The sequence below is a fragment of the Chenopodium album genome, chromosome 19 (assembly GCF_948465745.1).
Source record: "Chenopodium album chromosome 19, dcCheAlbu1.1, whole genome shotgun sequence".
Lineage (NCBI taxonomy): Eukaryota > Viridiplantae > Streptophyta > Magnoliopsida > Caryophyllales > Amaranthaceae > Chenopodium > Chenopodium album.
This window is the reverse complement of record NC_137852.1, coordinates 12681908-12706310: the sequence shown is the minus strand read 5'-3', so window position 1 is coordinate 12706310 and position 24403 is coordinate 12681908. Positions and strand designations below refer to the sequence as shown.

The 24403-nt window shown below is 33.5% G+C and overlaps 2 protein-coding genes across 2 annotated transcripts; one reads left to right on the top strand and one right to left on the bottom strand.

Moving 5' to 3' along the window:
* Nucleotides 1–6413: 6413 nt before the first annotated feature.
* On the bottom strand, nt 6414–9109 carry LOC145594705 (small ribosomal subunit protein uS15). The gene is made up of 5 exons (XM_081651037.1): nt 8998–9109; nt 8837–8909; nt 8093–8231; nt 6808–6994; nt 6414–6644 (listed from the first exon to the last, which is right to left on the bottom strand). The coding sequence occupies exons 1-5, from the start codon at nt 9018–9020 to the stop codon at nt 6611–6613; spliced, it is 456 nt and encodes a 151-aa protein (XP_081507163.1). The 5' UTR covers nt 9021–9109; the 3' UTR covers nt 6414–6610.
* Nucleotides 9110–11141: 2032 nt separating this feature from the next.
* LOC145594723 (protein REBELOTE-like) lies at nt 11142–19891 on the top strand. The gene is made up of 13 exons (XM_081651058.1): nt 11142–11388; nt 12280–12334; nt 12642–12750; nt 12842–12893; nt 13015–13109; nt 14775–14843; nt 15023–15547; nt 16272–16571; nt 16765–17091; nt 17492–17698; nt 18821–18910; nt 18996–19093; nt 19414–19891. Exons 1-13 carry the CDS (start codon nt 11280–11282, stop codon nt 19679–19681), a joined length of 2304 nt encoding a protein of 767 aa, XP_081507184.1. The 5' UTR covers nt 11142–11279; the 3' UTR covers nt 19682–19891.
* The last annotated feature ends 4512 nt before the right edge of the window (nt 19892–24403 follow it).

Below are 24403 nucleotides of genomic sequence, written 5' to 3'. Positions count from 1 at the left end.
CTATGCTTTTACTAATCATCAAGACTAATCCATGGACTGTTCGAAAATATGAATTTAATCAAATACGATTTTTTAAGCACTTTCGGGATTAAATACTGAACCCGACCAATAATGACGGTGAAAGGTTGTTCATCATCGGGTTTGGTTTTGGGGAGACATTTTTAGGTGTCTACAGATATGTTTCGGCATAAATTTTAACTTTTATAATTTTATTAACAAGTAATTGAATTAATAGTAACAACTAGAGGAGTAGAGGCTATAAGCCTAAAATTGGTGCCAATACATAGTAATTGAAGTAAATTTTGTATTATTAATCATGCATTTATATGTCATTGATATGGTTTGAACATGTTCAAGATTTTAAAGCCAGGGTGGTCCACTAAAATACTAATTTTCGAATGGTGGATGAAATTAATATATTGTACAAATATGCTTGTTGCTAGGGGTTTTTTTTGTTCTTCTCTTAGAAAAAGGAAACTATTTAATCCTATAGTTTCTAAATATACATGTTGTCATGTTTCTATGACAGTAATAACAACCAACACTGTGACTTGGCATTCACCTGATGACTTAACATCGATTAATCCGGTATTTTATAGTGTTTAACCGAATAGCAGATTAAGACATCTTTAACTTTAGTGTTGTACTAGGTTAGTTCCCGTGCCATGCACGGTAATTTTCAATTTATTATTAATGTAACATTATAACTATATTTATCGTTAGAGCGTGTAATATAATAATTTGTATTTGATTTCAAAAATAAATTTGTCAAAAAGTAATATAAACCACATGAAAAATTTAGTGTTGTATTACTTAGCTTGCTTTTTAAATAATACAGAGTAATTTTCACTTTTTAACAAAATTATGACTCAAAAGAGATGAATTAGATCAAATTTATCTCGTGGACGAGATTACTGAATGTCTCTAATCAATACAGTAATTAAGTACCGTGTATAAGATCAATTAGTGGATGTTGATAAGTTAACAAGTTCTATTGTATCAATAACAATAATAAAGACATTGAGCAATAATGATGACAAAAGTTGTTGACGAGTGGCAACTTGCAAGAATAATTAAGAGATTAGCTAATATTTAATCAATGATATGATGTTGGTAATAGTGATTAGTGATAATGATAATGTGTAACGAGTAGCACCCAAAAGCTAGCATGCATTAGTATTACTGTATTACTCAACAATACAGTGGGAAGACTCCAAGGATTCATTATCATTTATAATTTGATTAAATTAGTAGTTGATGTGAAACCAAATCATTTTAGGTGTGAATTGAATTGAATAAGAATAGAATTGTATTATATATTTATATTGGGTTATTATTTATCTAACATTATTGCCTTATTGGTATTAGCACTTGTTTAAATTACTAGCAACCCATGATTGTTGTATATATCCCCAATCCCTAGTTTTTTTTTTTTTTTTTTTTTTTTTTTTTTTTTTTTTTTTTTGACAACAACATAAGCAAAACAAAAAACTAAGAAATGAAAGAAGTGGCTGAAGCCCTGCAGTCATTAGCCACCAAATGAGCCCCCAATCCCTAGTTTAGGTCTTTTGTTAGTATAGCTAAGAGAACTAAACTCTCTCCTTATTTTAATGTCGAGTCAATTAGGAACTAGCCTTCTTTTTGGACCGTTGCAAAAAAAAAAAAAAAAAAAAAAAAAACTTATTTACTATAAGTAGCTAGTAAATTTTAATTTCTCTTAGAAACAATACTAAATGTTATCCTTACAATTAAATACTTCAAGCAGACACATAATAATATTGAACACTTTGAACAACGCAAACTTGTTAACTTATTAGAATGCTTACTATTAGATATAATTTGACCGGTATGAACTTATTATTATTCGAGCTTATAATTAAACTTATTATTCAAGAAATTAGAGATGCGTTAAACCTCTTATTAAAAATTACATGAAGTCATGAACAAGTCATTCTAAAACGTTATCAAATTTACTAAAATGTGTACTAGTAGAACAATATACATCAATATCATCATTTTTTTGGAAGCTAATAAAAAAAAAAAAAAAAAAAAAAAAAAAAAAAAAAAAAAAAGCATATCAATAGCCCTGAGATATATGATTTGCAAAATCCTTTTCTTCATGTTACATCTTCATCAAAATATGTCATCTAAAAATAAAAGTAAAAACCAAATAAAATTTGTCATTTTTAAATAGAGGTACGGAATTAGGGTCTGTTCTCTTACGTTGAAGTTCAGTTCAGTTCAGTTTAGCTGAGTTCAGTTCAGTTCAGCTCCTAATTTCTTCTCTTATAAAATATTCAGTTCAGTTCAGTTTAGTTCAGTTCAGCTGAGTTCAGTTCAGTTCAGCTGAGTTCAGTCAATGAGAACAGACCCTTAGATGCATTTTTCCCTATCATTATTTGCTTCAACCATATAAAATCTATGATTATGTATATAAACAAGGTAATTTATTTACATGAAGTAATTAATCGTAGGACCAGATGAATGATTAACACATAGAGCCATATAAAAGTCCACCCTCCAACTAGACACAGGTGATACAGCTAAATAACTCAAGTCTAAGAAACAACAAAAAGAACTACTCCGTACTTTAATTTAATTTTCATATTCGTATGTACAACCTTTTGTATTTTGATATTTTGAAAGTGTAGTGTACAAATAAAACAAAATTTAGTCAAATTTGAAAATTTTGTTAGGCTTTGTTAGGTGAAATATACATAATCTAGATATTCAAATATTTAATATATCAAGGGAATGGTTTAAGTTGTATTTTTATGCCATTAAAGTCAATTGGGTGATTTGGGTCTGTCTTAAATGGAGAGAATACAAGTTCACAAACAAAAAATTGAAACCCCTTATACTTCGTAGTATTGATCATCACTTTGCATGGTGTTTATGTCTATTGGCTTCATTGGTTGTATGAACTTTTTTTTTTTTTTTTTTTTACTATTAACAATGTGTTTTGTATAATCAATTGCTAGTTATTGGTTGAATGGTTGTAACAATGTAAAGTGATGATCAATATAATTGCCAAAATTATATTAATGAAGGTCGATATCCGCCAAAGTTTGAGACTTTGAGGGAATGGACCAAAACAACCAAATCATTACAACTTCTATAATCCCACCTCGCAACTAGGTGAGCCAAAGTATTCCTCACCCGCTTAGCATGAGAAAAAGTAAAGGCATTAAAAGAACAAGACAAGTTAGAGATATCATCAATTTAATTAAGATTATAAATAACTAGTTTATTCTCAACTATTTATTTATTTTTTTTTTTTTTTTTTTTTTTTTTTTTTTTTTTTTTTTTTGTGTGTGTTTAGAGAGCCACAAGGGCGGGAATGAGGATAGATCCAGGATCTCTTGAAATCGGAAAGGAAGCTCTAACCACTTGAACTATCCTTCACTCTCATTAATTCTTAAATGTTAGTTACAACTTACAAGTATTATTATTAGTCACTAATTTTGAAGCATGGACTACTATAAACTAACATATACTAACGATAATTTTTTTTTTTGATTTTTTTTAATTGTTTTAACTGTTTGACCAAATGAGTGAAAGTTTGAAAGATAAGCATGAAGAGTATAATAATAAGATTGTCAGAGTATACAAGAATGTGAAGACTGAAGAAGGAGCATGTCAAGTGAAGTGTGGTTAACATTATTATCTTCACATGCACACCCAACCTCTTTTTTAAGTACTTGTATAAATTATTTAAGGCTGCTCAAATTACATTATTGCGATGAAGTGGTCCTTTTTTTTTTTTTTTTTTTATCCTGCTCTCCTCGTGCTCGCATTTACCCTACTCCATGCAAGTACTTGCCTTCGCAACTATTGAAACTTGAAAATGTTCTTTTTGCATTCTTTGTGTTATTTCCGTTTCAAAATATATGTCGTTTTAACTAACTTTGGATGAGTATGATTCAAATAAAAGTCATTAAACGAGTAATACTTGTACTAAATGTTATTGAAGATTAAATGTTATATGCATCTATATAAGAACACAAGTGTTTTCTTAAGTATAACAACATCGATCAACAACAACGGCTCCAACATCCGTAACAAAGTATTAACCCACAAAATGATTAAGAATCAGCAAATATAAACTGCTATTTGAAATTGTTTGGAAGTTGGTTAAGAATATAAACAAAGAAGACTGCAAAAGTGAAAATAATGCAAGTTAGATTAGTTAACGTAAGGAGGGAAAAGAAGAAGAAGGAGAAGAGAACGAATGAAAAGTAAATAAAAGTAACAAGAACAAATGAGAGGTTTGGAAAAAGAAAGAGAAATATAATGTATAAGTGAAAAGTTAGTAAACCTAAGAATTAGTCCTTTTTTTTTATTAATATGATATGCTTTTGTTACAACTTAACTTTATGTAAATTTATGTAAACTTATGTATACTTAATTTGTCTAAATTTATTTATTTATCCGAACTTATTCTATTTTATTTTAATTATTTTATTTTATTTGAAGATATCTTTTAAGATGTAAGATGAAATAAACAAATCCTTATAAATGAATGAAAATAAAGAGAATTTAAAATAAAAGTATATGAAACGTTAAATGATGTCCTCAATATATACATACATGAGGATTTAATCTACCTCTAATAACTAGAGTGTTTAATGACTCTAATAATATTTGTTGGTGTAATATTGTGGTGAGATAATATTACCACTTGATACCAAAACACTACTGTAACAAAAGCAAAATAGTTTTGGGTCTTGTTTGGCAAAAGTAGCGGTAGCGGGTAGCTTTTAGCGGTCAAGTAACGGGTAGCTGTTAAAGTAGCGAGTAGCTGTCAATTAGTAGTGGGTAAAGGTTAGCTGTCAAAGTAACGGTTGATAGTATGAGTGTTTGGTAAAAGTCGTGTTTGTGATACTAAAATATATCAAAATTCATATAAATATTAATTGAAAATTAATAAAAATTTGTCAAACGCTACCCGCTACTTCTAAACGCTACTATTATTAACGTTTGAGAAAAGCTACCTAAAACGCTACCTCTATCGCTAACCGCTACTAGAATCGCTAGCTTGCCAAACACTCTCAAATTTATTCTAGTAGTGTTTTGACTAGTCAAAACGCTAATCGCTACCTAAATCGCTACCCCCAAACAGGGCCTTGGTGGTAACAGTGAAATTCTTTGTTGGAACTCGTATTAAGAAAATACCAACAAATGTTATTATGGTCATTTATTACTAAAATGATTAGAGGCTGAGAAATGCTCATATATACAGACATACAGCCCTTGATTCCCAAATAAACTTATATAGTAGCTCTCTTTGACCTTACAACTCTTCAAGCCTCTTAATAGTGTATGAGTGTATCACTCAAACCATCTTTAAGTGATTCACACTCATCTTGTCTTTTTATAGATGTAACCCCTACCTTCTTTATAAACTCATTTTTCAACTGATCTTTTCTACTATGTCCACATAGTAATCACAACATACGCATGCATCTCCGCTTATGAATGTGATAGTTGTACCATAATCAAGGAAAGTCTATCCGTCACTCTGTAGGATTTTCCTTCACTCTATAGGGCATACCAAAATCACATAGGAACTCCTTAAACTCCTCCTGAGACTCCAATATCATCTCCACGATTCTAACTTGTCTTCCACACCTTGCGTCTCATCGATCAATACTTTGAAGTGAAAGATTATAATGTTAATGATTGGAATTATGCATTCACAAGCATAAAAAAAACCTAGTGGTATAGAAGAATATGGGAATATCTATCACGGCTTTGCAAGGAAGTCATTATCAACAGTTGAGCGCACGAGCATATTCGATCTACTGGCATTTACAACCTAAGTTAACCATTTGTCCATGATGAAGGCCTATCAAAAAAGAGAACGACTTCACCATCAAACAAGACCAAACACATTCAGAACAAGCTCATGTCCAGCCCTAAGCACTATAATTTCAGCTTACATCTCTTCTAAAAGCCTACTTGCTGCGCTACTCGCAGGAACAAAATAAGATTATGGTGAAAAGAGCAAGTAACTCAAGATTAATTCCAATCAAGAGCAAGTAACTCAAGATTAATTCCAATCTGGTAACTCGTCTAGGGTTGACAGGACTTCAGAGTTAAGATCCCTACTTAAATGTGAGAATAGTCAATACTTGTATGTCTTTAGTAATGTATATTCTCACAATTAAGTACTCCATAGTTCTGTTTTATTTCTTTGTTCGCACAAAGAGGAACACATTATTATAACAAAAAAGGAAACATATGGAGCCTAATTAAGAATTGCTTGGAGAATAAGAACATACGATATGCCCTACAACTCTACTAAGACACTTTCATTAACGTGTCTGTATGTCTAGAGCAATTCATACTAATATTTGTGATTTAGTGGTACAATTTCATCATTTCAACAAAATCTCAAGAGCAAACAAATATGAATATCGAAGACGTCATCGACCAAAATTTTCAAGTATAAATAGCAGATCACAAGTACTACAAGCGCCTCCTATGGAAAAGGAAAAAAAAAATTTGATCATAACCACAAATGTATGATGCAGGTTATAATTCTGTTACAAAGAAATAAAGCCCTACTTGCCCTCTGCCTGAAGCTATCATCTTTCTACCATGAGGATTAGGCCACAAGGGTGCTGGCAGTTGTAGACTCGCTGCAAGTAAAAGTTATTTAAAAAAAGGGTTAACAATTAAGCAGACGAAGGGCATATTAACATCATGCAACAATTGCACAAGGGAACCAAAAAAGATGATGGTTCAGCAGTATTAAGAAGACAAGAGACTTTTTTCCCAAAAAAAAAATGACAAGAGACTTACTATTTCCAGACTGGTGGGAGCTTCTTTGTCTTTTTGTAGTAACGAGCAAGTCTGTGGATCCTGCTCTCGACCAAAATCAACCTAAACTTAGAGTCCTTGTCCTTTCTGTTCCTCTCCAAATGCTTACGGACTGCTACAGCCTTCTTGATAAGATGGTAGAGATCCTCGGGGATTTCAGGAGCAAGACCTAAACAACACAAGGTAAGCAAAAAAGTACGTGTAGTAGGCCTAGACACACTCAAATTTCAAAAGAAATCAAAACCCATATATAAGCAAAAGAAGTCTTCACAACAATCACCAAGTCATTACAAACCAATTTCAAATCTGCAAGGAAAGTACCATCAAATCTCTAATTTCAGATTTTCAGTCATCATTCCCAGCTAAGTCTTGCTCTTGCAGTTATTAATAGTTTAATACTAAGATTGGTTCAGCTTCTACCACTAACAGAAGATTTGGGAGGCAGCAAATAAGAATGGTGATAGCATTGAGACTGTAGTTCATATTTTTCCTTACGAGAAATACACCATTCTAATGTAGACTGTAATGCAATCCAACCCCTTTATGTCACCCAAGTGTGTTCTTTTCTTTAGAATTTCATCACAACTTACTATGAAGGAAATTTAAGAAGAAAATACTGAATGTATATAAAGGCAGAGACGGATTGTCACAGAGAGTCCATGAAATTTTTCTTACAAAGATTACTTATCAAATGAGCCGTAAGAAATTTAAGAAAATAAATTTTTTAAACAATGGGAAGACCAATTATCTACTGACCAGCCACAAGAACAAATAGTTTAATATGCAAAGGAATATGCATAAGGTTATCAAAGTACAACTTCAAGTTCTATCTTTCCAGCCTAGTAACTAACAATTATCAATAACTAAAGGGTCAGAATTTGAGCAAAGAAACTTCAGCTAAACAAGGCTCAGCATCACTAAACTGTACATAATAAGATTAATAACCAAAGCTCAAAAACAACGGCAAAAATTTCCTTAATTACTCTCTCACTCCACCATTTCAAACCACAGATCAAATGAATCCTCAAAACTCAAATTTTGACATGCAAACAACTTTCTTTTTTCATTACTAATCACAATACTAACATATTCTCAATAATATTATACCAGTCTATACTTTCAAATACCTGTTCATTAGAACATTGCAGAGCAACTTTAACTGAATTGTGTATTATTAATACCACTATGATTAATCATGATTGCAGTAAATTACCAATAACAACATATTATATGATAAAATTCAAATAATTGGAAAAGGAGAGTATACCAGTGGCCTTGAGGATACGGAGGATCTTGCTGCCAGTAACACTCCTAACCTGAGCAATACCGTGAGAATCCCTAAGAATCACACCAATCTGAGATGGTGTAAGACCTTTCTTTGCAAACTTGCAAATGTTATCCTCCACCTGCAAACAAATATACCCATCAGAAATTAACCCAAAAAAAAAAAAAAAAAAAAAAAACAAAATATAGGCATTGAAAATATTGATAAATTTATAGACTTTTTCAATCATTTTATAAAGTACACATTAGTGTGCATTGCATAATCATATAAATTCAAACAAGTTTAACAATAATTTTTCCAAATGCACATCATTCAATTAATTTTATCCAGGAAAAAAAGTGGGGTATTGCACATAAATTGATTGATATAACCTACATTTTTAATCAATTCTCGAAAAAATCATAACCCAACCAAATTTACCCACAGAAAATTCATGGGTACTGCAAAATTAATGAACATAACCAACATTTTCAATCATTTCTCAAACTAACCATTACTCAACCAAATTTACCCAGTAAAAATAAATCATGGGCATTACAAAATCAATTAATTTAAACAATTCCTTCAATCCTTTATCAAAATACCAAAAACATTACCAAATTTAACCAGGAAAAAAATATACATTGCATAAATTAACAACTTTAAACACCTTTACAGTCATTTCCATAAACACCCACAATGCAAAAACATGAAAACAAAGCAAAAAAGAGACAGAAAAAAACTAACATCTTGAGAGGAGATCTTGAGCCAAGTAGGTGGTGTGCGCTTGTAGGGGAGAGCAGAGGAAGAAATACCCTTACTAAAAAAACAAAAAATACAATGCAATAATCAGATTAAGAAACCGCCATTAAAGGGTAAAGAAAGGTGGAGAGAGAAAGAGGTGATACCCGCCACTGTGCATACGACCCATGGTGACGGCGGAGGTGTGGAGAAGGAATTGCTCTGTTGAATTTGCGTTCTTCTTTCTTTCTTTCAAGGCTCAAAAACCCTACTACACCTAATTTCAATTTGGTTTTATTTTAGGTTTTATATACTGCTATCATTTGGGTTATGGTTTTGGGTACCCGTATTTATAAAACGGGTAACGGGTTATATTGGTTTGTTTCTCTCTATATAATAGTCTTGGACTCTTAGCTAAGAGAGGTGTCAATTTGGTTGTTTGAATTGAATTCGGTGAGGTCGGATTTGGTCTACTTTTTGTTTTGAATTATGAAAAATTATTGTGTCAATACAATTTGGAATCAAATTCAAGGTTTTTTTCGAGACCGTTCGATCAGGTTGGTTTTCAACACCTGTAATCTTGGTATTGTGGATAGTTAGATATATGTGGAAATTTGACCATACCCTATGTTAAGTTATTTGGTTATGCATAGATGGATTTATGGATTGGAGAATAGGCTTCCCTTATTCTCTTATTTTTCACTCAAGAGGTAACTTGTATAGTTTGGTTGATTTATTTTTCAGAGGTGCTAATTCTATAAGGTTCATCGTCTCTGTCAATATTTTTGTTGGCAATAGGTAATAATTTTAATAATAATGAAATGAAAGAGCCCATGTTACTCAACTGGAGTAACAAATTGTGTTACTCGAATGACCATTGTGTAAATATTGCTTCTTCTTTCCTTCCTTCCTCCTCCCATCTTTCTCAGATATAATGGCAAATTTTTAAAGATGGAAATACAACAACTAATCCAAACTATTACAACAACTTAACACCACAACAAACACAAGCTTCAACCCCACCATTTTTTGTGACTTTACTGTCGAATTCAATGAAAAACCTAGGTAAAAATGGAGAAATAAAGGACATAGTTAACCCAAAAGGGTAGTTGTTTAAAGTCTTTGTGCTAATTTAACCACAAAGTCCTCGCCACCACCACCATCATATCAATCTTCTTCCCATCTTCCTTCCTCAACAACGACCCCAACAGCGCTTCATGCGCGATAACCAAAAAAAACCCTAGCTGTGAAAAATGTAAATTAGGGTCATATCAACCCCTTAGAGCATCCACATTCATTAGGCACCCCATAGTTTTTTTCTCCTCACCTCACTAGTCCATCACTTTCTACTAACTTCTTCACATACCCTTCCCATTTTACATTTTCATACCTACATTCATTAACCTCTCCATTTAATTTCTCTCTCCCATTTTTCTATTCCACACCACCTAAAAAAAACCAGGAAAATGGCATTGCTTGATGATAATGGCTGACAAAAACAAAAAAGGACCTCACTCTTTGAAATGGGAAGGGTTCCAATATTATTAACCTCCCCAAATTAAAATGATGGATGAGGAGCTAGTGCCAATGGTGGGAAGGTCCCCACTTTTACTTTTTAACAAATGGGGAGCTAAATTTTCAACCAATGTAGATGCTCTTAGGGAAGCTTATAAAATCGCGACAACATTTTCAACCACCATAGGTGGTGCCGTGGTGGTGGCAATGGTGTGCAATTATGGTATCGTGGAGGAAGAAAGGTGTATTTGGCTACTTGGCTATGATAGAGGATTGTAGAAAAGAGGAAGAAAGATATTTTTGTCCCAAACTTTTTTAAGTGACAAGACAATTTTAACCCTTGAGTAACTTGAATTTGCACTAATAAGATGAATCAATTGTCTTTACCAACTTTCATTATTGGCAATGAGTAGCAAATTACATAATAGTAACAAGAACCCGCCCTCTCATACCTAGAGTAGCCCTAAAATAACCGAAACTAGCTCTAGCCCACTTCAAAAGCCCCTAAACCATCTTGGACGACCACTCACTTGAAAATCACCATAAATCACCCGAAATCTAGGAGTGCTTAACATTGACCCCGCTTGCTAGCTCGGCCTGAAAATATGCCGGGTTTGGACAAGCCTGAAAAAAATAAAAAACCCACTTTTATCCAACAAGTCTACTGCTTTTTGCGGGTTTGAACACGAGATTTGTTAAGTCCCGGCCTGACCTGATTTTTTGGTCACCTCTACGGCTCTACCGAAACAATACCTCCCACCCCTAAACGTTAGGAAGTTGTGTAGTGTTGTATTACCCTGCATTCGTTTTTCTCCTTTGCTTAGCCGCCATTTCCTTTTTCCTATTCAAATTAATTTGTTTTCTTTGCCCTAAATTTTTTGAAGTTATATCATAGACAAATTCAAATTTCTTGTAGAAAATCAAACAACAAATTATGGGAAAATTAGGGAAGAAAGCCAGAAAATTTGCGAAGAAGCATTTACAGACTGTAATGAAGCAGAAAAGGAAGTTTAAGGCAATTCATAAGAAGAAAAATACTCCTAGTATGAACAATTTTTTGTCACTCGCAATTAAAAATTCGTTCTTTTTGATTATTTTTTCATGTTCAAATGCTCAATTTAAGCTATATTTGAATTATGGTTTGTGTTTGATTCAATTAAATAATTTGGGATTGAATTTGTTGATTTTATTGCATATTGTTATCTGCATTTCCATCTTTTGAGTTGAGTTTGATTAGAGTAGAGTTAGAGGACAAAGTTAATTTGTATGGAAGTTGATGAAGATTGCCCTAACTTCTTGCTATGAAATAAGCTCTAATTCGGAATTAAGATTCTAGAGAATTTGGATATTACTTATGTGTTTAGAGCATTATGGAGTACTAACCTTTTGCAATGGAATAAGCTCTAATTCGGAATTAAGTTTTTAAAGAACGCGAATTTCAGTTGTGTGTTTAGGTTATGACTTTTAGCATTATAACAGTGATGATAGTAATTTACTATTGAACAAGCTCTAATTTAAATTAAAATCTTTATGAACGCGAATTTTAGTTGTGTGTTTAGTGTGTGAGTGTTTCGAGTATGCACATGAAAGTTGAAAGAGGAAATGCTGAGGCTTAATTAAGATGAGAAGCAGGTTTTAGACTCATAGTTATAAGATTTTAGGGGATTTATCAGTGTGTAGTGTAAAATCATGTGTAAGACTATATTTTTTTGGGCTAAGGAAGAGCAGTTTTAATTTGTACATGATATTTCAAGGAAGAGCAGTTTTGATTTGTACATGATATTTCATTGTGCTTCTGAGCAGTGATGTATATCTTATGTGATTGATCTGCGACCTTATTCTCTCTTATAGTATTTACGCTTTAAGTAGTTTTTGAAGAATCTTGATGATATTTATTGATTTATGTATCTTAATGGATCATTTGGACTTACTAGGGGCAGAAAGAGATGGTCCTGGAGATCCGGCCGGAGATACTACATCCAGTGGAAGGTAAAAAGATGAAACCAAAGTTACACCAAAAGGGAAAAAAAACTGTGTGTGTGTTTATTTTTTATTTTATTTTATTTTATTTTTTTTGGAATTTTGAATAAGTTAAGTATGCAAACTGCTGTGTGCTTGCAAATTTTCTTCTTTTGTTCCATATTTACAACGCTACTTCTTAAATTTATTGATAGTGGTGTATACTGATATATAGTAGAATCATTGATTTAGCAAGGGAACATTTTGGGATGTTTATCAATCACCACTTGTAGGCAAAGTAGCAAATGCTTTATAATAGTTTCTTTTTTGTTCTTAGGATGCCAGTTATTGAAAATATAGAGGATGCTTCTCTAGATATATTTTCAAGTGAAGAAGATATTGAAATGGTTGAAGATGGTTCAGAAAGTGATGGATATCTTTCTGAGGTACTGCATTGAACCATGGTAAACTGTATCTAAGCATTCTTGTCTTCCCTCTTTTTTTTTTTTTTCCTAATGTTGATGATTAATTATACAGGATTCGAGTTGCTTATATGCTAGTGTGAGTGAAACGGAACTTCAATCAGAAGGTAAAAAATAATATCTTAGCGCATTTGTCATTTCTTCCTTCATCCATTACCTAATTGGCTGTAAATCCCTGTAATATGAACTTGATAAATTATATCACTGACCAGCTTGTTTTGTCTGCAGATGCTGGCAAAGGCAGCGAATTATCTATTCAGAACCAAACCATTTTATCAGAACTTTTGGCGAAAAAGAAAAGATTAGAGGCTTTGAAGCAAAAGGTAATTTTTTGGGAAAGTAATATATGCTGCAAACTTACTAAGTTATTAGTGCTAAATATTTCCTCTATCTCTATTTCAAATCCTTCTAAAGATCAAAGAAGTTGTTCTCGAATCAATGCCTAAAGTAAAAATGTTCACTTCCAGAATGATTTTATAAACTCAAGGGTTTATGTTACATCTAGTCATCTGTTGCATCATTCTGTTGTTTTCTCACTGGGATAGCAAGATTGATCTATACCTGAATTCACTTTTTGCCTGATGAATTTTCTTTTTGGGATAAAATATTTTATTGCTTTCTATTGAGGGTAACCAAATCAAGAGATGAGAATAATGTATGCACATGATAGGTTTTTGGGATTCTTGGCAATAGGAAATAGGAGTTTAGCAAGTTAAGAGTGAAATTAATGATTGAGAATTACTAATTGTTGTCCTTTTCCTGACGGGTTTGTTATGGGTATGGTTTAAGAAGCAATAACAAATTAACTAAATTTCCCTTGCTAGAAACTTTACTTTCTTTTATAATTTAAAACCCCTGGTAAGTTTTTGATTATAGAGGCTCTTATAACCATTCAAAAGGCTCCTTTTATTCCAAATGTGAGAATTGTGATTTTGTCATTGCAAAATGCCTTTCCCTACACCAAATTTGCACAAAACAAATGCAACTTAAAAGGTTTCACTTACATGGAAGAGGAGTGCTGTTGGCTGAGCTGGTTTATTTATTTATGAAGGATCTTGTGCTTATGGCATCTGGACTATGGAGATTGTTTTCATCAATGTGGGGTTGTGCAAATCCCATGCAAATTGGACAATTGGTATATGGTCATGCCATATTTGGACCATTAGACACACTCTATGTATTTACATTTGCTACGATGGAGTTGCTTATGTCACTATTTTTGTTGCTTCTTCCTGTGCCCTTTATATGGCAGAAGAGTGCAACATCCTCATTGTGTACTATTTAATTGATAAGTTAACGAGGAATCCAGGGTAATTTATAGTTCCTACAGTCTTTTTTATTTGCAGTGTAAAGAGGGCTTGCTCAATTTTTTTGGGAGAGGAAAGGGATAAAAAAAAGGGGAACCATGTGCTGAGGAGAGATATAGAAAGAACCTTTGCTATTATTTTTCTACTAAGGAATACGATGCATTTAAAAAGAATAGAGGAAGTATATGCTTGTTATTGTATATTGACTTGCTTGGAAGAATCGATTTGTTTCTTGTGGCTTTAGAGGGTTGTTATACAGTAGTGGGATGTTCTTATTTTTGAGACCTGAGGATGTTGGCTTCTAATGTTAAATTAATTACCTTTAATGTAATATTTTTAGCCTTCCCCCAAGATAAAGAAAAAAATTGAAATTAAATCTTTCAACCATATTTCTGAGGTACACAGAATTATGTGCATTCCTTATTTCAATCATATTTTAATGGTGATTGTGTTTTTTTATGTCTACATTAACTTGCTAAGTAGTTATTAGGGCTGAAATGACTGCGTTGCTGGTTCTTGCCTTGTTTTGTCTTTTAATATAAATTTTGCATTTTTATCTTGTAATAGGCCTTTTATAATTCGTGTTATTGGGAATTTAGTTGCTTCCCCTCATAGAATAAAGTTTCTTAGTCTACTAATTGACTCTTTCTTTCTTTTTTTGTTGTTGTGGGAATACTTCAGGATCCTCACTTTGTAATCTTCTTGCAAGAAAAAATTAAAGGTCTTGAATCACTTGACAACGATAATATGGTGAGTGCTAAGTGAATCTCTCTTTTTTTTTTTTGTAAAAATTGAAACTTTGGGGCTATTGTTATTAAAATATGATCTAGAAGTTTCAATTGTCCCTATGGTTACTACTCTTATCATTTCACCCTTTTTGAACTACATATATGTTATTTACATGACAAGTGATTTCTTTGGTTGACAAGTCTGATGAAGAAGAGACAAGTAATCACGATCTTCAGTCTTTTAATGGCGTTGCCCCAAGTTCAAATGCTGGCAAAGTGTTAAGTTCCTCTACTCTCAAGAGCTGGTGTCAGCAAGTTAAAGAGCAGCAAAATCTGTCTATTCTGCGTGGTCTTCTAAATGCCTATCGTTCGGCATGCCACTATGGTGCTGAATCAACTGTATCTAATACGTCTGTCTCCTCTCCAATAATTCAAAACAAAGAGACTTTTTGCACTATTCTAATGTTTATGCTTTCTGAAAGTGATCAATTATTTCGGGGCTTATTGGGAATATCTTCTGATTGCAAGAAGCAGACCATACTAGAGTTAAAAAGTTCCTCAAAATGGGAACGTGTGAAGCCGATGGTCAAGTCATTTTTGACTAGTACTCTGTTCCTTTTGAATCAGTTTACTGATGCAGACATGTTGGCATACTCCTTGAATCGGTTGAGAGTTTCGTTGGTATTTTTTGCTGCATTTCCATCTTTGCAGTCCAAGCTCACTGAGGTATTTTAACTTTAAGAAACTATATTATGAAGTTAAATATATTTGTGCTCCAAAATGTTTCTGCTCTCCAATGCCAACATCTTTTCTTTGAGTGCGTTGAATTTTTTGAAGAAAAAGTTAGAATTTGTTTCCATAATATATATACTTTTGGTTTGATCTATGTGCCCCAATTCACTCATTTTTAGTTATTCGTAAGAATTATAGTTTACTGATTATTGGAGTTTCTTTCGAATATTTTCCTCTTTCTCAAATACTCACCATAAGTCTCTATCGATTAAGGAGTAAGTTTGCATATGTTTGTATTAGTAGAGCTATGGACCTCCAAGCCTTGCTTGATGGTAGTGGATACGTATAGAACTGTCAACATCTCATTATTGTTGCCTACTTTAGTTATCATTCAAGCCTATTATTTGTTCTAGTAATTTAGGCCAGTTTCTTGATGGTGTAAAACTTTTTTCCTGTCAAAGTGTTTATATCTCTTAAATCAGCCTCTCGACATGTTGAATTTGTCCCTCTCCTTTCCTCTTTGGTATAGCGGCAGATAAGGATATGATGAATGGAATAATGGTTAATGTTTACTTATCTATCTTCATTTCTCAATGCAATGTTTTGTTTGATAACCCTAATGGTGAATATTTTAATCTGGAGCTGAATACATATTTGTTTAGCTGGGGCCTTTAATAATGTTTGTTCTGATTTCTTGACCACCTACTGCACACTGCAGGTTGCTGTTCACCTTTGGGCAACTGGTGGAGGGACTCTTTCATCATGCTCCTTTACTGTCTTGCGTGATCTAGCTTCTCACTTTGGCCATGATTCCTATGATAAGTGCTTGAAGAAAACATATAAAGCTATAATTTCACGCTGCAAAGTTGTGGACCCTTCTAATTTAAATCATATAGAATACATCATAAATTCCTTTGTTGAGCTGTGCTCTATAGATTTGCAGAAATCAATCAAAGTGGCTTTGGCATCTGCTCAGAAACTAGCTGTAATCCTTAAGTTGGGCTTACAAACTAAGGAGGTATATGGTACACTTACTGTCATGCGTGCTTCAAACGTTATTCTTTGTTAAAGAGAGAAAATTCTACTTATTGTCTCTAATTGCTCTCACATGAAAATCAAGAATATTAGAAGTGAAGCCAACATATTAATTTTAGATTTTCCTTAGCTTCTGCTGTTTGTTGAAATTAAAGTGTACTATAAATGTCTGGCAGGAAGCTTTGAAGAAGATTTGCAGTTGGGAGTATGTTTTGTGCATTGATCTCTGGGTCAAATATGTGTCTGTTAATTTTAAAGATTGTGATCTTCATGGCCTTCTATATCCACTCATCCAAGTCATTAATGGAGTGGCTAAACTCTTTGCTGGTCCGAAATATCTGCCTTTGAGAGTCAAATGCATACAATGGTTAAATCAACTTTCTGCAGCTAGTGAAATCTTCATCCCTGTCTCTTCATTGGCATTGGATTTATTGGAGAGCAGTAATGCCCAGGGAGATGAAAAGCGTCGAAAGGGCAGTATTAACTTATCAACTATTTTGATGGTATGAATTATATTTCATCCTTTCTGATTTTGTAACTATTCATTGGCAAACTTTACTGTATAATATTAATCGTGGCATAGTTGTTATGTCTTCTTGCTTTTGCTGCAGAATTTGCAGTTTTTATCTGTGGTTCTTCATTACAGATCGATTTTGTTTTTTTAATTCATTGATTTTGCCAATTTTGGCAATTTGCATGGGAAATATTGTATCAAAAGAGTTTAGTACTCAAAAAATTGTATTGCATTTGGTGTGTGTCATTTGGAGAATGAAATATGGAATTTGTTTACATTTTGATTGTGATTGTGGCACCATTCTTCTGCTGAGTCTACGAAATAAGTTTGCAATCTTGTAGTATGTTTAAACATCTGGATAATTATAAGTATGTTGGTTGATGGACCAGTTACCCAAATATTGGCTGAAGTCGTCAGAATTCCAAGAGGAGTGTGTTTCTGCTGTCGTGGAGCTGCTTTGTTCGCATTTTATTCAGTGGAGTCATCACATATCTTTTCCCGAACTTGCTACTGTTCCTGTCATCCGCTTGAAGCAATTTCATGAGAAGTCTGCTACTGAAAGCCTTCGCCGGCCAGTGAAGCGCCTAATTGATCAGGTAATTTCATTGGCTTCATTGCTTTTGATTTGGCAGCACCGCAGCAGTGTTTATTGGACATCTTTGTCATTTATCAGCAAGTAATATATCCGTCATATTGTCTGGTGTATTTATGTTGGCTTTGCTTCTGGCCTTACCTATCAAATTCTAGATGATGGAATGATTGGAAACATATCGGACAAACGATCCTGGTGTTAGCACTTTTGCTGACTGTTTATGTTATGAGTAATAAGCTGAACTGAGAGACATAAGGTAGGGCAGATACTAGTCTTAGAGCAAGACTGTATACTAACCTGAAAATTGATAATAAAGAAAGTTACATGCTGATTTATCTGTGCTTGCAGGATGTTTGGTAATATTTGAAGGATTTCTAGCAAGTGTTTACATAAGTACTGGGGAAAAAAAGCTGGATTATACATTATATTATCATTTTCTTTACTCCTACTTATGCATCATGCCGGTGTCTGAATGGTTGTGGCTCTTTAGCACTCTTGATTTGGAAAGAGAGCGAGATGACACTTGGAATTGGAATTTAATATATGCATCAATCCGTTGACATGTGATTATAAACCTATGCGGAATAGAAGCTATCTTCTTACATCTTATTGTTACACTTGGATGAACTCTATGCTTGTTCCACTACATATATATTTCTTAATATTATCTCGATGCTCATTGTGAGATGAAGCTTATACTGCCTTTGACATAGCATTTGGTTTACAGAAATATTTGTGGTTAATTGAGTTACAGAAAACACTTTGTTTGGTTTTACTCTTGTTGTAATATAGACTGCTAAATAGACATTAATTGAGTAGTCTTTTACTGTTTGAAATACTATAGTTCATATTTCCTTTTGCATTGCTTTGCAAAGGGGAGAGGAAATGAGATTTGACTAGTAATTGCTTCGGCGACTATTTGGTGCTAGAAATGTGCTGAACGTGCATCTCTCTTCTGGTTTAGACTTGTAAAAGGCATTAAAACTGTGTACATCTGGGGTTTAGTACGCCTGGGACCTTCCTAACAGTGGATCTACACAATGTTTTTCTGAAATTGTTGTAGGGGCCTTGTAGGTGGGTTTATGTTATTTTGATTACCTTTTCATGTCATTTTCTCTTCTCACAGGTGGAGAAGAACATGGAGTTTGTCCAGAGAAGGAGAGAGGATGTTTCATTTTCACCAATAGACCAAGGATCTGCAGATTCATTTCTTCAGGTTATAAATACGTTCCACATCTGTAGAAAATATAGGTGTACCATCAGATTTTAATAAGTCTCAATGATTCTTGAATAATGTGCAGAGTGAAAAGCGTGATGACAAATCCCCATTTACTCAGTACTACAAAAGTATAATGCTTAACGCCTTGACTAGGAAACTCAGCACAAAAGACAATACAAAGTAAGTCTGAATTTCTTTTGAGTGATACTCTTTCATTAGAGTGATGTAGAATCCATCTTTCCTATGAAGTACTATATAGTTGATAGAATTTGCTTGGGAGTTTATATGCCAGTAGTGTTCTAGGATTAGTGTTCTTATACTGTTGATCTTATCATCTATTCAACTGTAAATTTGATCTTAGTCATTGTTCTTTTATCACGGCAATCAACTTCAGAATTGATAACATTGATAACGCTAGATTTGCATTTACATCTGTGCTCTTTGGTTTTAACCCTGCCTTCATTTCGCTGATGTATGGTCCTGTTTCCTAAATGATGTAGTGTGGCGAATCAGAATAAATCGAAAGGGAAAAAGCAAAAGCCGCCACAAAAGTCAGAGGGTGTGAGTGCTGATGGTGTAAAAGAAATTGCAAAGACCGACAGATTAAGTAGTGTGCCAAACCAGAATAAATTGAAAGGGAAAAAGCGAAAGGCTCCACAAAAGTCAGAGGGTGCGAGTGCTGATGGTGTAAAAGAAATTGTAAAGACCAACGGCAATTCATCTACCAAAAATCAGAAAGTTTTGAAGAAAAAGAAGCAGAGAACTTGAGCATGTTGTAACTTGTGAGATTATAGGTAAGTACACAAATGTTCCCCCCGGAACTGTGTATTTCCTCTCAGTCTCCTTGTTCACGGAATTTTGTATGGTAGATTATAGGTGCTTACTCGAATTTTTTGTACTGGTCGTAATTTGGTAATGTACTCCAACACAGAACTGATCTTATTTCAGTAATATAGAGAAAAATTTTGAAACCAAAAATTTTGAATCTCTTATTGTTCCCCCAAAATATCTAGATGAATGTTTGTCCATGCTGGTTATAATTTTGTTTCATTATGTATTTCCATGTAGAATTTGCACATTATTTTCTTTTATCATTTTCCTGTTAACTGAAACATTAAAAGGTAGAGGTAGAAAATTTTGTAAATAGAAAAGTAAGGGCTTGTTTGACATGGTTATTTTTGTTTTCTGTTTGTTGAAAAACAAAAAAACCAAAGACAGGAAACAAAAAAAAGGTGTTATACTTTATTTATATCAGTTTTCAAAATTATAATAATTTTAATAAGTTTGACTAATTTTTAATTCTTTATATGACATATATGATATGATTTTGAAAAACGAAAAACCAAAAAATAAAAGACCACGGTGATGCCAAAGGAAACCTAGCAATTAAATTTCCTTCATCTCACAGACTTAAATAGCTATTTTAAACGTCAAATATTACCCCCCAAAAGAGTAATGCACACATACTTTAAAAAAAAAACTCATGTTTTTTATACACAGAGTAATGCATAATTCTAGTTAGCTAACCTTAGTACAAAGTGAGAAACTAATGATCAATTTTGAAAAAAAAAACCTATCATAAGAAATTAAACTACTCCCTCCGTCCCCGATTGATAGTCACTTTTGAAGAAAAATCACGGGAATTAGGGAGAATTAAAGAAAGTAGATTGAAAAAGTAACAAATAGTGATGTATACAAATAGACACTTATCAAATATGCAAAACAAATGTCATTGATTAGGTACCAATGCAAGATCATCTTTTCAGTAATAAACATGCGCCATGACCAAAGATTCATATAATACAAAAGTTATTGTCACACCCTAAAAAAATTCAAATAACACCAACTAATAAAAATACATTAATTCTCCCGTTTCTAAATATTATTCTTAATTTGACAGTAATTATTTGACCAAAAAAGTCAAAGTAGGAACAACATTTAAAGACAGAATGAGTAAGTAATATGTACCCTGTACAACACATTAAGCTAGGAAACTTCTAATCTAACACATTAAGAGAGTAATTACTCTTACAACTCAAAGACCTTAATAAGTGTGATAAACCTTTGTCTTTATTACTATCACTTATACTTCTTTCTAACATTTCCAATGATTTTGTACCACTTCTACTTTGCCTATACTTCATATCAGCTAACTCCATCTTAGTTGGAACAGAAAATCTTTGCAAACCAAACATGAACAAGCACCACTTAGATTTTGATGCATTATTAGTCTTTTCTAACCCATTTGACAAGCTCCCATGACTCTTAATTTTCGACGATGAAGAACGTTTGATCCTGCCGTAGAAATAACTCATACATGTGTTACGACTTTTACGTGCTTGGTACGTTGGTGTTTCCCTACGTGGAATCGATTTTCCACAAAATATAATATCATCAATTTTTGGGTGATTTTGGGTGGTGAAAAACTCAAACGAGTCATTAGAAGTGTCTTCGGATTCCTTAGATGAATTTGAGTTTAAGGAATCAGAAGACGTATGGCTATAAATTGATAGATCACATAGGGAGAGGACCTCATCGGCTTGATCTTCATCGCCGTGTTGTGAATGAAGATGTGTTTGATCTTTCATTGGTGAATAAGTGTAAATATCTCTAAGAGAAATCATGGTAAATGATAGAAAAGAGAGCTTAATTAAGAGTTAAGAATTAGTAAAATGCAAGAAAATTTTGGTTATCTAAGGTTAAGAACAAAGCAATCCTTATATATATATATGCAATAAAAAAGGTCAAGTTTTGGTTATATTTTCCTTGTATTTTACTCGGTTATAAGAATTTAAAAAACAAATTTAGTCTTTCAATTTGACCAAAGCTCTTTGATTTCTAGATGAATGGAATTTAGGGGGATTTCTAGAATAAAAGTGGCCGTAAAAGCTATTATTATTTTAGAGTGCATATATTGAAAAATTGGTTCAAATGTTTTTTGTATTTAAGTGCATAATTTCTAGAATATTTATAAAGATTTGGTATATTGTAGTGCATGTTTTAGGGGATATTTTGTTTGTATTTACGTAATTATAATGTTGATTGGGCTGCTATTCATCATCACTAATATATATAGTTGGGTCAACATCTATGTTGATGGCTAATTGCCTAATTGGGTGAGCTTATTGGTAGTAATTTTGTAGGGTAGGTATTTGCTAATTAATATTGAAGGGTCATTGTTACTAGTATTTCATTGAATCCTAGTGGATATTGAAATTTAGCTCATACGAAGTATAATACAATATATAGCAATAATAGAGATCTAATTTGATAAGGAGTGAATTCCTTATCTGATTTCTGAGGTGCAGAAATCCAGCTCAATACCCGGACAATGGTGGAGTAAGCAAGAAGAAATAGAAAAGAAGAGAAGAGAAGATCAGGGAAGAGAAGAGAAGTTAGAGAGAGAAAGAGAGATTAGAGAGGAAGTTGTAATTCATTTCTTAAATCTTCAATTACAACCTAAGGTGCATTAATAAGGTATGACCTCTAACAGAAAGATTCTCTCTAATCACAAAAGGACAAAAGATGAAAATAACAACTTTGCTAATTAGTAGAATTACCCACTAAAACCAACTAAAATATCTTTTCTTCTTATTTCTCCTGTATCATACCCTTCCCCTTCAAAAAGACTTGTCCTCAAGTCTGAGACAATAAACCATGGACCTGAGCTTCAAAATCAATGATAGACACCCAAAACCAGTTGCTTCATGAGCAATCAAGTGTGCCAAACGAACCAAGTACTGCTCCTGGGATTGACCAGCAAGCAAGCTGAACCATCCTAGCAACCAAGACATCTTATGGCAACTGCAAGCAACTTTACCAATCTGAGCAATGACCTTAAAGGGACCATAAAGTCTGGCAGCAAACTGAACATTGCTCCGAAATTGAACGGATTGCTGGCTGATCACAATAAATTCCTGTAACTGTTTCATCTCCTCATGCACCAATTCATCCCCAAAAAGTTGTACCAAGCAAGTAGGCTGAGAGTGTTCCACCATACTGTCATGCAGAGCAAATCTAGCAGCTCCCTTGAATTGTATAAGCACGTCCATAATCTTCAAAGGGTCTCCATAGTTCTCGATCCATGATGAAAAAACTAAGGCCATGCTTATAGCAAAAAGACTTATTGTAGCATCAAATGGCGTTACAGGCCCAAACCCGAAGGTATTCACTAATAAACTGCCAACCAATCTAGAAAGAACAGCAACAAGATTGTTTCCAAGAAAAATTACCTTCGAGAAAGTGACAGACAACCATTGTTTCATTTTGATTTCTACAGCCGTTGGGCTCAAAGCAGGAATCCAGAGAGACACAAACGTACACACGGAACCCACACACAAGGATTGAATTATCCCCGGCCATACAATCGTCGCACCAGAAACAACAAACTTATTAAGAAGCCACTGCTGCCCAAATATCTTCTTAGTGTGCTTAGAAATAAGCCACGACTCAAAGGCCGAAAACAGAAAGGAAGTGGCAATGAAACACTGCCCATTGTCTCCCTTACCAATACCATAGAAAGTGTATAAAAAATACACATATGAACTTTGTGGCCAATCCCCAACCATCATAAGAGAATACACAACCGTTAATTGTTCCCAAAAGTGTTGACAACAAGAGAAGCATAGAAGCCATCAAGTTTCTGTAAGAATTGCAACCATATCCCATCACCAATTCGAAAAAATCGTTCAAACCTGTGTCTAATAGCCTCAATTTGAGGTTGAGCAATTACCAACTGAGACTTGAGAGTAGCAACCAATAACTCTTTTCCAAATATGCCTCTATTGAAATCTGCAACAAGACTCCTCCCTACAGACTTAGAAAAGCCTACTAGCAGTGTTCTGGTCAAGGGAAATTTGGTTGGGTGTACAGTCGGCGTAGGAAGCAGGGGTGCCTTGGTGTAAGACATCAAGAGTGGGGGTTGTGTATTCGGTTCAGGTGTAGTCCAAGAAGAATTAGCTATATCAGGTTCATAGGCCTCATTCCAAGGGTTGAGAATTAGCTCATGTGAGTTTGCAAATTTGATTGAAGTTGGACTAGCAGGTAGCATCACATCCTGTACAACTGGTGACACCATTGACTTCACCCCTCCCATAAAATTCCCAAAAATTTGAGTATCAAGTGAAACATTGCTAGTCAGTATTACAGACTACAATTTCCCAGAACTATCAACAGAATCACTCATAACAAAATCATGTTGTTTCACCCTATCAATTTTCTCAACTACAACCAGATTACTTTTATCATCAAAATCAGAATCAAGGTGTGTGAACTTATCAACATTCTCAAATTCATCAATGTAGGACTCAATATTACTAGTCTGTTGAAATTTATTAATATCCTCAACCACATTAAAATCCTGAAACCTGTCATTCACATCAATAATAAAATCGTCCCAATCCACAACAGCACGGATAGACAAATAACTAGAAACCCAATTTGCAGCTTTATCAATCATATTAAGGGAAGCCAAAATAACCTTCTGATCAT

Coding starts and splice junctions, on each gene's coding strand:
- LOC145594705 (XM_081651037.1), bottom strand. CDS start 9,020: ATGGGTCGTATGCACAGTGGCGG. Junction 8,232..8,836: donor TCAAGATCTCCTCTCAAGAT/GTTAGTTTTTTT, acceptor ATTTGTTTGCAG/GTGGAGGATAACATTTGCAA. Junction 6,995..8,092: donor CCGTATCCTCAAGGCCACTG/GTATACTCTCCT, acceptor TGTGTTGTTTAG/GTCTTGCTCCTGAAATCCCC.
- LOC145594723 (XM_081651058.1), top strand. CDS start 11,280: ATGGGAAAATTAGGGAAGAAAGCCAGAAAATTTGCGAAGAAGCATTTA. Junction 12,894..13,014: donor AACGGAACTTCAATCAGAAG/GTAAAAAATAAT, acceptor TTTTGTCTGCAG/ATGCTGGCAAAGGCAGCGAA. Junction 18,911..18,995: donor CTGCAGATTCATTTCTTCAG/GTTATAAATACG, acceptor AATAATGTGCAG/AGTGAAAAGCGTGATGACAA.